At 37.6% G+C, this 12,238-nt stretch overlaps 1 protein-coding gene across 3 annotated transcripts in view; it reads left to right on the forward strand.

Annotated features, from left to right (window-relative positions):
* The window catches only part of LOC136879098 (mitochondrial intermediate peptidase), a 156,758-nt gene that overhangs the window by 96,028 nt on the left and 48,492 nt on the right, over positions 1 to 12,238 (forward strand). For all 3 annotated transcript variants that reach the window (XM_067152844.2, XM_067152843.2, XM_067152842.2), the window contains one exon: positions 1,312 to 1,439. In XM_067152844.2, coding sequence (XP_067008945.1) covers positions 1,312 to 1,439 — 128 coding nt within the window. The remainder of the gene's footprint in view (positions 1 to 1,311; positions 1,440 to 12,238) is intronic.

Raw genomic sequence — 12,238 nt, forward strand, 5'->3', positions numbered from 1 at the left:
CAGAGTTTCACAAAGAAAAAATAATGAACATGTGGCTCATTAACGACTTCCTGCGCTGCAAGGAGGGAGAGAGGGTGCCAGAGTACTGAAACAAGTCAGTGCCAGGGAACAGCCAGGCTAGCAGTGGATGTGTTTATATGGGACTTTCCTGTCCCATCGTTGCTGAAAACCTGCATGTGTTAGTATGATGTTTAAGGTCCTCTCAGTTTTTCTTTTCTCATCTCATCCAGGTGTGCTGCTTAGATCTGTTTCACATGCAGTTTGTACTGGCAGCTTGTTTAGTCCTGGTGTTGATACTGCTTACTGCATCCCAACATGAACATCACCTCAGTATTTCAAGGAGATGGGTTATATTCTACATTCCTGCTAACTTTGTTCAAAACTTTTAGCACTTTCAATATTCATCAGAAATTAGTTTCGAATCATTGACAAAATGCAAAAAGAAATAAAGTATGTGTTTAAAATATAGATGCTAAATTGAATTGTAACTTTTTAAATGGAAGTTTATATGCCCACTGAGGAATTCGCTCCATGAACCCTGTAACCCTGATTCAATGCTTTTTCCATTCCCTTCATCCCCTTCAAAATGTGTACAAAATTAGAATATTCTACTTTTACTATGGACTGTGGAATGGAACATTACACTTACCAATCATTTAAGGGGTGATTCCATGCAGCTGGTAGGGTGCTAGTGATACAAGAGTATTTATTTATAGTAGGAGTTCAGTTTTCATATTTTGAATTTCTTTAAATATTAAATGTTTGTTTGCAAAAGATTATCTGAAGTATCTTGGAACCATTCTGTTTAATTTCTTTGTTCAGCTCCTTGACTGATTGGTCAGCATACTGCTCTTTGGTTTAAACCTTAAAAATGGTTAATTCGCTTAAAAATGGTTAATTCGCTTGGCTCAGGCACTGGGTGTTTGTGCTGTCTCAAACATCCCTGCAACTTGCACACCACTCACAGCACTGTTCTCCACTACAGTATTATCCATTTTCCTATACACGACAGATGTCGCCCGCCCGTGTCGGAGGGTCTGCCTTACAAGGGCTGCACAAGGCTAGAAATAGCCACACAAAATGTATTGTTGTTGTTGTTGTTGTTGTTGTTGTTGTTATTATTATTTAATTTCTGTGAAGTAATAAATTAAATTTACATTTGTAATATAATTGAATTAGTGTGGAACCATCTTATCAATTTCTTTTAAACATTAAAATAGCCCAAGAAAGTTTCCCCTGAAAGTTATCTTGAAAACCATATTTATGTAGTGTGAGAATTGTGAAATAACAAGTCACTTTTCCCTCTTGTAGTGATTCATGAGACAGAAGGCTTACTTGGTCACATTTACTGCGACTTTTATGAGCGGCCAAGCAAACCAAATCAAGATTGTCACTTCACAATTCGTGGTGGAAAGGAACTTCCTGATGGATCCTACCAGGTAACTACTTACAGTATTTATTACTCTGTTTTACAAGTATTTTGGATGACAAATCTTTCAGTTACCGTACAATACCAAAGTGATTGTTTGACTGGAAATTCTTATATAAGCAAATTGACATCTAGAGCAAGGCTTTTGATGCTCCCAGATCAATGCATTCTGCATATAACTATGTCCAATGATTACATTTTCACAACAGACAAATTCCAATAATTCCTCCCATACAATCATTGTCCAGCCAAAGGCCAGGCCTGTTGTGAACACACACCTCCGCCTGTCCTCATTCTAGATTCACAATTAAGTATTTATTTATTTTCCACCTAGTCGATACAATGATTGCTTAAGGCAATTTTTAATGGTCAAAAGTGGTATAAGTTTCGTATAATATCAACATCTTCAGCCACATAACACTGTTTAGATGAAAAATATATAAATTGACAAAGTAATGCTTTACAGGAAGTGTCCTTAAAATTAACATAAGATTGACAATCTTACTTTGTCAATTTATATATTTTTCATCTAAACAGTGTTATGTGGCTGAAGATGTTGATATTATACGAAACATGTACCACTTTTGAACATTAAAAATTGCCTTAAGCAATCATTGTATCGACTAGGTGGAAAATAAATAAATACTTAATTGTGAATCTATTGAAGTGCGATACGGACCATGAAGCTGATTTTATGTTGTCCTCATTCTTGTAAAAAAAAAAATTGTGATTGGTGGTGGCGATAGTAATTATTGCTTTCTGATGAGTCTTCGTTCTCATGTGTATTCCGGGCTGAATGGCTCAGACAGTTGAGGTGCTGACCTTCTGACCCCAACTTGGCAGGTTTGATCCTGGCTCAGTCCGGTGGTATTTGAAGGTGCTCAAACATGACAGCCTTGTGTCGGTAAATCTACTGGCACGTAAAAGTACTCCTGAGGGACAAAACTCTTGCACCTCAGCATCTCCGAAAACCTTAAAATTAGTTAGTGGGATGTATAAACAATAGTGTTGTTGTTGTTGCTGCTATTATTATTATTATTATTATTATTATTATTATTATTATTATTATTATTATTCCAGCCTCAATATTGTCGCTACAATTCTTCTCAGCAACTTCGTTTTCATTCTACTTTTCTGTGTCTTTTTTATTAATGTTTCTGATGCAAAAGCCAATATGGTACAGAATTCCCTTGTATTTCCGCTTCTGTTACTCTGCGTGTCTACTTCACTCTTCTTCTACTTCCATCTCACTCAATACTTCCATATTACATTCCTGTAGGGTTCTGTACAAGTTTTGTCCACTATCCACCTCCCTGAGGTATTGCCGTGAAAGAGTCTCATCTGAACAAAACCTGTCAGCTCTGCCTATCAGTGAACAGTCGCTCTGTAAAGATGTGCCTGTTGTCACACACAAAAAATTAAATGCACAGTTCTACAGACAATAAATTTTAATAAATCATAAGTTATAAAGATGGCGTACTTATGCGTACATGAGTAATAATTAGGGGGCGGATTTCTATGACCAGTCATATTTTTTCCCTTAACATTATATCTTATAGTCTTGTATTTTCAACACGTTTCCAAGCATGATAATCAAAATTAAACAGGTTTTATTGGGCATATAAATGCATATTTTGGCTTTCTTAAGTTTTATGGCATATTTTCAACAAAATATCATTATAACGGCATATTTTGGTAATTTTAATTTTAATTTCGTATTATAAAAATCAGAATAAGCTTTAGAAATTATTTTTCAGGGTAGACTGGAATATACTACTGAAGAACCATTATAAAGTAGTGTATGGAATCGAAACCGACTTTCAACCTATTAGGTCGTGTTACGTACATTTAGTACGCGTTGAAGAGATGTTAAGTACAGGTTGTGGGTTCGGATCCCACTGGTGTCTGGTTGGCCATTTTTGTTCTGTACTTAACATCTCTTCAACGCGTACTAAATGTACGTAACACGACCTAATAGGTTGAAAGTCGGTTTTGATTACGATGCGATTGTGAAAATTCAATATTCATAGTGTATGGAATGTTTCTAACAGGTAGGAGCTATTGTTTGCTAGCTGGGTCAATTCCTGGAAACCGGCCTATTGTTTACACGGAAGCAGAGGTAATTCTGCAGTTATTTGTCATTGTTCTTATCTCTCCATTTCCCCTTCCCTCTTCCACCTTCAACACACTGAATGACCTTGGTCATTAGGGAGCTTCAGTCATTCAGTTCCTTTCAATATGCCTAAAACGAAAGTCTCAATTTATGGAAAGTTGCGAAGTTTTGTTCGCGAGTTCGGTGAAAACATATTCAGAACGGATGGAGTGAAATTATTCTGTAAATTGTGTGAGGTAAAAGTTACTGCCGAAAAACGCTTCTCTGTGCAACAACACTGTAATACTGTAAAACATAAGAATTGTGTAACTAGATATTCTGCACTCGAAAATAGGCAACGTCTGCTATTCGAAACCACGACATCAAGTTCACAGTGTTCACAATTTTCACAAGATCTCTGCAAGATGATGGTTCCGTCTAATATCCCTTTAAAGAGACTTAACAGCCGAAGCTTCAGACAGTTTCTTGAAAAATATACAAAGCATTCTGTTCCTGACGAATCTACTCTCAGGAAGGACTATCTGACCCCTTGTTATGAAGAGATATTGGATATAATAAGGCGTGGCGTGGGAGGCAGTAAGATATGGGTTTCAATAGACGGAACCACAGATGTGGATGGAAGATATGTAGCAAATGTGATCGTTGGCATGCTGAAGGAAGACCGGCCTGGAGATACGTTCCTCCTGACATGTGAAGTTCTAGAGAAGACAAACCATTCCACCATTGCAGTTCTCTTCGACAATTCAATGAATCTGTTGTGGCCAAACGGGGCAAAGAGAGAGCACATTTTTCTACTTGTAACTGACGCTGCTCCGTATATGGTAAAGGCAGCCAAGGGACTTAAAATGCTATACCCGAAAATGATACATGTGACATGTCTTGCACATGCCTTGCATAGGGCAGTTGAAGAAGTTAGAAGTAGCTACCCTGAAGTGATAAATTAATATCGAACTGTAAGAAAGTGTTTGTCAAGGTCCACTTCGCGTTCAGAAATTTCAAGAAGAAGCACCTTCACTACCCCTACCTCCCAAGCCAGTTATAACGCGATGGGGGACTTGGCTTGATGCCGCAGTGTACTATTGCAACAACCTAGATGTCGTGGAGAAGATCGTGAAGACTTTTGATCCTGCAGAATCGTCCTCCATAAAAACCACTCGAGATTTATTTTCAAGCACTACATTAAAAGCGGACCTGGCTTACATAAAGTCCGATTTTAATTCTTTATCTGGAGCAATTACGCAATTGGAAGTTTCAGATGCAGAACTAAGCGATGCACTGGATGTTGTAAAGTGCATTGAACAGGAATTAAAGCTTGCGAAAGGAACAATAGCATCTAGGGTGTGTAGAAAATTAGAAAATGTACTGGAAAAAAAAAAAAATAGTGGACTTGTATACCTGCGTGGAATAAGTGACATTCTCAGTGGAAACCCTTCATCTGCAGATTTCCAGAAATTTTCTCCAAGTGATTTAACTCTATTCAAGTACGCTCCCGTTACATCATGTGATGTCGAAAGAAGTTTTTCTCGCTACAAGACCTTACTCAGCGACAACAGAAGAGGATTGTCATTCAACAATCTTAAGATGCATGTGGTCATAAATTGCAACAATTCTGATAATGGAGAATAGATCAGGTATGAAAGTTTCATTCAAATAACATAGGTGCTGTGTATAAATTAAAACTGATTGAATATTGAACAGTAAAATTGACTGTAGTGTTTATGTCTTCCACAGAATCCGTCTTTGCCTAGGAGTATGCAGTGTAATCTTAACGAGTTCATGAAATATTCATCATTTTACTTATTTTGGGTTAGAGATTTCGAAGAATTAAACATTTTCTAAACTGTAAATTAATTGCAGCCTGTAGCAATCGTAATAAAATTGGTCATATTTTTATGTTTTTTAGGTCATAAGTGCATACATATTTCATACATTTTTAGGTCATATAAATCCGCCCCCTAGTAATAATGCTCTCCAATCCACGTTGCAAGACAGCAAGTTAAACTACATTTTTGTAACTGTGAGCGTTACAGTTTATCGTTTAAATTATACTGTGAAGTGCTATATTAAAAAAATGACTAAGGGCTATCATAAACAGGATACCAGGATTTGGAAAGAGTACGTTGTAGTTTCAAGCATGCTTGGAGGAAGCCCTGACCGTTCCTACCCAGTGTGCTGTCAACCTGAAGGATGTGGCTCGGAGTTCCAAGCCTTCTGAGCTTCTATTTCTGCAGAGCTGAACAAGATCAAAAGGAATCTCGTAGAAATTGAAGACCAAATTTCTAGGCAAAAGGATCAGATCGACAAGGCATCCCACTATAGTAGGCGAAACTGTCTCCTACTTCATGGAGTGAGTGGAATCCTAGATGAAAACGTCTATGAGAAGGCTCTGGCTATGATAAAAGACAGCCTCTGTATAGACCTCAATATGGACTGTATAGATTGATACCACAGATTAGGGCCACCAGCATAGGTCAACTGCTGATGTTGTGACTGCTAGTAATAGGCCTATTATTATAACATTATTGTCCATACAGCTGATGGCAGAAAGAATCAACTCAACACAGCCTGAGAACTGAATGCCCTGCTCAGGTGGTGTGAGGCAAACAAATGTTAAAACATAGCTGAACTACAGTATGTATGTTGGGTATTCAGTCCGAAGGCTGGTCTGATCCTCCACGGTTCCACGCAAAAATCAAAATTCGAATTACGTTATTTCGAATTAACCGCCAACAAGTAATTCGGAAATGTCATCGCTTGCAGTGTCACAATATATTCTAAGACCTGTCACTGCATGCAATTAACATTGATTCATAGTTTAAACCTGTCAAATGCCATGGAAAAAACTATTTCCAAAATGTATTTAACAAGGTGCATTTACAGTATTCAAATAATGCACTTGGATAACTCGCTGGCAAACATAACCTCACGCAATGATATCAAAAGAAAGAAAACATGATTCAAAGATGAGGAGAAATCTATACTGGCTTCCCTGTGCAAGTGCTATATTCATTGGATTACTGTACCATATGCAATTTAGATGCCTTGCACGTGCACGGAATGTACCCGATGCCCTTAAAACATCCCGGCTTATCAAACTTCACTATGGCAAGGGGAGAAAGTCTCTTGCTTCCATCTGCATTACAACAGCAGTACTGTACAGTGACTATACTTGTACGATTTCCCGCCATGGCGCTTCTAAAACCCATTAATGCATGCAATCACCTTGAGTCTCAGTTTAAACTTTTCAAATGCCATGGAAAACACTATTTCAGAAATGTATCCAACAAGGTGCATTTACATTATTAAAATAATACACTTGGATAAAACAATGGCAAACATAACCTCACGCAACAAAAGGAAAAAAAAACAACCACGATAAAGACGAGGACAAATTATGATGGCCCCCCTGTGTAGATACTTTATTTTTTGGATTGCTGCCATGTTTGCATTTTTAGATGCCTTTTACTTGCACAGAAAGTGCCTGAAGCCCTTAAAACATCGTGGCTTATCGAACTTTCCTATGACAGGGGAAGGAAGTCTCTCGCTTCCGCGTGCACTGCATAGCAACACAGTACATTTCCCGGCTGGCAGTTCTATCCTTTAAAACCATAAGTCCGCTTGGCATCGGCATTGACAATATTAAAATTATAAAATCCTTTTAATAACAACCACCTACTCAATACATTATTACTCATTGAATTATAAAATAATCATGAGGTGTCTTAAAGGAACATGTTTCGTTCGACATAGCGAACATCATCAGCCTTAATTTACAAAGTTAGGTCAGGGCCCTGAGCTGAATGATAAAAATTGTTAAAAGAGTGACAATGCCATAATAAAAAGTAAAATGATAACACTAGACTTGAAATTATAACAATATTTACAGATTAACAGCAAGCATTTGTAGAGGAATACTTTGAACGATGGCAGCATATGCTCCCTTCACCTACACAAATCCAGGCCTATTTCAAGTTACTAACCCTCTAAAGAAATACGATATTAATATCACTTATAGAACCCGATATACGAACCGTAATATATTCTTCAATTCAAATATAGTTAACATTAATCTCAATAAATTCTCGAACTCTGGTATCTATAGGCTTAAATGCACCCATTGTGGATTCTCCTACATCGGACAGACTGGACGTAGCTTTTTGACCAGATACCTTGAACACTACAACGCTTCGAAACATAACAAGTATTCCGCCATGAGCACCCATATGGAAGAGACTGGCCACAGTTTTACTACAATTGAAAAAGACCTTCAAATCTTGAAATACGTCAATAAAAGTAAACTTATGACAGAATTTGAGAACATATACATATTCCTAGACCAGCATTTTAACGGGCATCAAAATTTAAATGATACTTTAGAAATTAAAAGTCCAATAATCGAGAAAATTTCAGAACTACTCTCTCTTTTCAATATAAATAATAATAACTTTACGAGAATCTTTAATTATACAACTGTTAATAATACAACAACTACTACTCTACTGCCCTCTCATGCGGCACCCCCTCCACGAATACCCGACCCGCCTAAGGAATCGGTCACCCCTCCTCCTCACATGACTCACTCCCCGCCTCTACGTATACATACATACAATACTAGAAGCAGCAATAAGGTTACTCGCCGGTTTGATTCACGCAGCCAATGTTAGCGAACACCTCACACTAGTCCCAAGGGTAAGCCTCCTCTTTTTTTATTTTTTTTATTTATTTATTTTATTTTTTATTATAACATATCTTTATTTTTCCTCCCTTTTCTTTCATTCCAGATTTCTAACTCCAATTGTGCCATAATCTGCTCCATCCATCTCTGGTTTGCTGGAACTCTCCCTACTTTCAAGTTATAGTTACTTTTTAACGAGTCTACATTGGTGTCCTACGTTGTATATGATTAATTCTACTGCTAGCGTGTAAATACGGACTAGTTCAACTGGTATTTCCTTCTGGCATTATGTTGGCTCTCCTACAGAATTCCTAACTACTGAAGTTCACGCCATTTCAACCTTAATGTCGTCGCCATGCGCCTTTTAACCGACTCAGCTTGACTCGTACTATAAACTCTATTTCAACTTTTGTTTTGCTCAATTTTAGAACTCCATAGTCAATAATTAATCCACGCTTCACGCATTGACATATATTTTAAGATCCACTATATATCTTTTTACTTTAACAACCTCATGTTTGTTTTAACTTTATAGACTGCCATCGTTCAAAGTATTCCTCTACAAATGCTTGCTGTTAATCTGTAAATATTGTTATAATTTCAAGTCTAGTGTTATCATTTTACTTTTTATTATGGCATTGTCACTCTTTTAACAATTTTTATCATTCAGCTCAGGGCCCTGACCTAATCTTTGTAAATTAAGGCTGATGATGTTCGCTATGTCGAACGAAACATGTTCCTTTATTTAAGACACCTCATGATTATTTTATAATTCAATGAGTAATATAATGTATTGAGTAGGTGGTTGTTATTAAAAGGATTTTATAATTTTAATATATTGTCCTCAATACGGTTCTATTATGAGATTAATTACATGTAAATTGACAATATTGTTTGGTGCGTATGAATTGATTATATAAGCCACGCCTTTTTGCCAACTGTCGGCATTGCCAATGTTCGCGGATTCTACCTTTCCTCACACTGACTGCTGCGTGTTATTGTGGCGTTCCTTTAAAACACCGCATACAAAATAATTCAAACAAATAATTCCATTCAAACTTAGCAGATACGAAGCACACTCTAGACACGCCGAAGTGGGTGAAAGTGCGGAAAGTTACCCCTGCACATTCTGGAAGACGGGTTCTTTCATGACGCGGAGAAATTTTGAATTTAAATTCCTCTGTAAAATGCTAATTTTTTAAAAATGTATAGGCAGTTTCAAATTAAAAGTCTGAATTTTGGTAACGGACTGACATTGTATTTCGAATTACGAATTATCTGTATTTCGAATTAAACAATTTAAATAACATGCAAAACCGTACCTCATGTTTCCGGGAACAAGAGCTGCATTGAATTAGGCGAAATTTTGAATTAACCGGTTTCAAATTATCGAGGTTCTACTGTAAACATTTTTTATGTGAATTCGTTTTAAGTGTGTGAGTGAGGTGCTGTGTTTGTGTGAATCAACTGGCTGTTGCATGTACTGGGGAGTCCAGGTAAGCCGTGTGGTATTTTCTCTCTCCCTGTGCCTTAGCTAGGAATGTCAGCACCTTTCTCTCCTTCAAATAATGACATGTGCCTAGACAATAATAGCCCACCTCTCTCCTATCTTACTGACCCCACACCCTTGCCTTCACCACACACCTCGGTCCCAACTGCATCTTCTACTAATAGAATTTTAGCAAATGAACTTGAGGCTTTTCCACGGGCACTTTATTGTGCCATTATAAATAGCCAGTCTGTTGTGGCTCATCTAGAAGATAGAAAATTATTTTTGAAATACAGTAGAAGTCCGTTATAGCGAGAATTCATAACAGCGAAAAATTCACTCGCTATAACGGATTGTTGTTATATCCGATTTTTGTATAAAAGTCGGAAAACCCTTCATGCACATTAAAATCGGTATGAAATGGCAATCAGTTTGTTCAAAACTTGTGTTTCCACAGATGATATCCACACTACGGCTTACGTGTTATTTTTCGTAATCCGAAACTAGTTGAAAGTGTATGTTTAATTTATTTCTGAAAAAAATATAGTAGCGTATTTCTCTGAATCCAACATGAACCACACTTTTTACCTTCAAAAAATTTTTTTAATCAGGCTCAAAAAGAAGTGTGTAAAATCATATGAATGCTTTGTTGTACAGTAGGCCTACGCATTTTTAGACTATGTTTAAATGCCGAACATTGACTTTCGTCACGCTGTGGTTTTTTTTTTTGCAGCTGCACAATTATTCTTTACTTCCGCGGGTTTAAGGACCATTAACTTAACATTGGCATCATAATACCGAAGAGAACTCGTTGAAAATTTTCCGGCAATACCTATTCCATGCGTCTCTACAATCTCTACAATACAACAATCCATCAGGAAATTATTCTTGCTGTTTATAAAACTTACTTTTACGCAGCGTCAGATATAACCAGCTACCGTTACACGTACGTCTCGCTTGTCGGGTTCGGCCAAATTCCGCAGCTAGCGATGTATAGGCCTAATCGCGAACGTTGAAAGTCAATGAACGAGTTTATTGCGCCACGGTATGGCCATTCCGCCCTTGCGTTTTTCGTGCACATACCTCACAATTTCACCTTCGACTTCTCTAGTGTGTCCTTGTTGCAGACCACTGAATGCATTTTTTGGGCATTACGCATTTTTTAGCTCTTTGTCTCCACGCTAACGCCAAATATTGGCTTTAGTTAGGCGTATGCCGTATTTTCTTGCGGCTGCACAAATATTCTACATTTCTGAGTGTTTAATAAACATTAACTTAAAATTGGCATCATAATATCGACTAGAACCCGTTGAAAATTTGCCGGCAATACCTTTTCCACGTATCTGTACAATACGACTATCCATCACGAAAACATTCCTGCTGTGTATAAACCTTAATTTTACTAAGCGTCAAGTACAATAGACTCGTTATGACTCTGCCACTGAGTTATATATGTTGGGTAGTCAGCCCGAAGGCTGGTTTGATCCTCTGCAGTTCCGCCAACAGCTGTCATAAATAGCCTAGGCGTCACTGAAGAAGCGTACTAGGGAAATGAGGAGTAAGGTAATTTCCCGTTGCTTTCCTCACCGAGCCAGCCGTTGCTATTACATATCAGTCTGCCAAGCCCACTGAAATGCATGCACCAACCGACCCTATGAGCGATATTTTCACACCATTCATAACAGGGACTGGCTGCATAAGGAATGGTATTACTACCATCACTCATACCTCAGTCACTTTCATATTGTCAAAGCCAAGGATGTGACTGAGACAGGTCAATGAAAGTAACAAAATTGATATAGCCCATACCAGAAGACATAGTGCACTGTAAACACTACATCCCGCCAGCAAAGGCATGCCACTGAGTAGCCATGGCTTTTCTAAAAGAATTTGAAAGGTCGCATGTTTTGATGCCATTCTGCAGATTTGAGAAACACACAGGCACTGCACAACCGGTTGTTGCGGCTAGCTAGTAAAGAGGCGGTCATTTATTGTCAACGAGTTCTGTGCGCGTGTGAAAAGAAGCAGCGTGGTTACCGCGGTAGTTGCTAGTGGTATCCATTAACTTACTGTTAAGCCGCGAATGCAACAACCCTTGAGTTTTCGCATGAGATTCTGAGGGGAAAAGTCTTGGATTCGGAAAAATACGGTATCACTCCAAAGATTTATGTGGCAAACACTTCAGTTTTCTTCTTCAAACAGCGTCACTTAACATAACCGTATATGTAGCCTATCATAAAAACATATTTCAAATGCATGTAGAAAATAACCTACTCGCGAAAAATTTACATGTAAATAGCCGTAACTAGATGCGAGAAGATATGAAATGTCCTCTGAAATCAGTGATGTACTCTGCCATTTCTTGAGGTGTATCGCATTCTTACTTAATTTCCATATATAACATTAAAATTAAGATATCGTTTACTTCAGTCTTTATTTTTAACTAGTTAACAACTGCTATCGGCGACGTTTATTACGCATTTATTACGAAAACATGTTATCCTCTTTCATTTCAAGTTTTCTTTAGAGAAC

This window comes from Anabrus simplex, chromosome 8, assembly GCF_040414725.1.
Source record: "Anabrus simplex isolate iqAnaSimp1 chromosome 8, ASM4041472v1, whole genome shotgun sequence".
In the NCBI taxonomy this organism is placed as follows: Eukaryota; Metazoa; Arthropoda; class Insecta; order Orthoptera; family Tettigoniidae; genus Anabrus; species Anabrus simplex.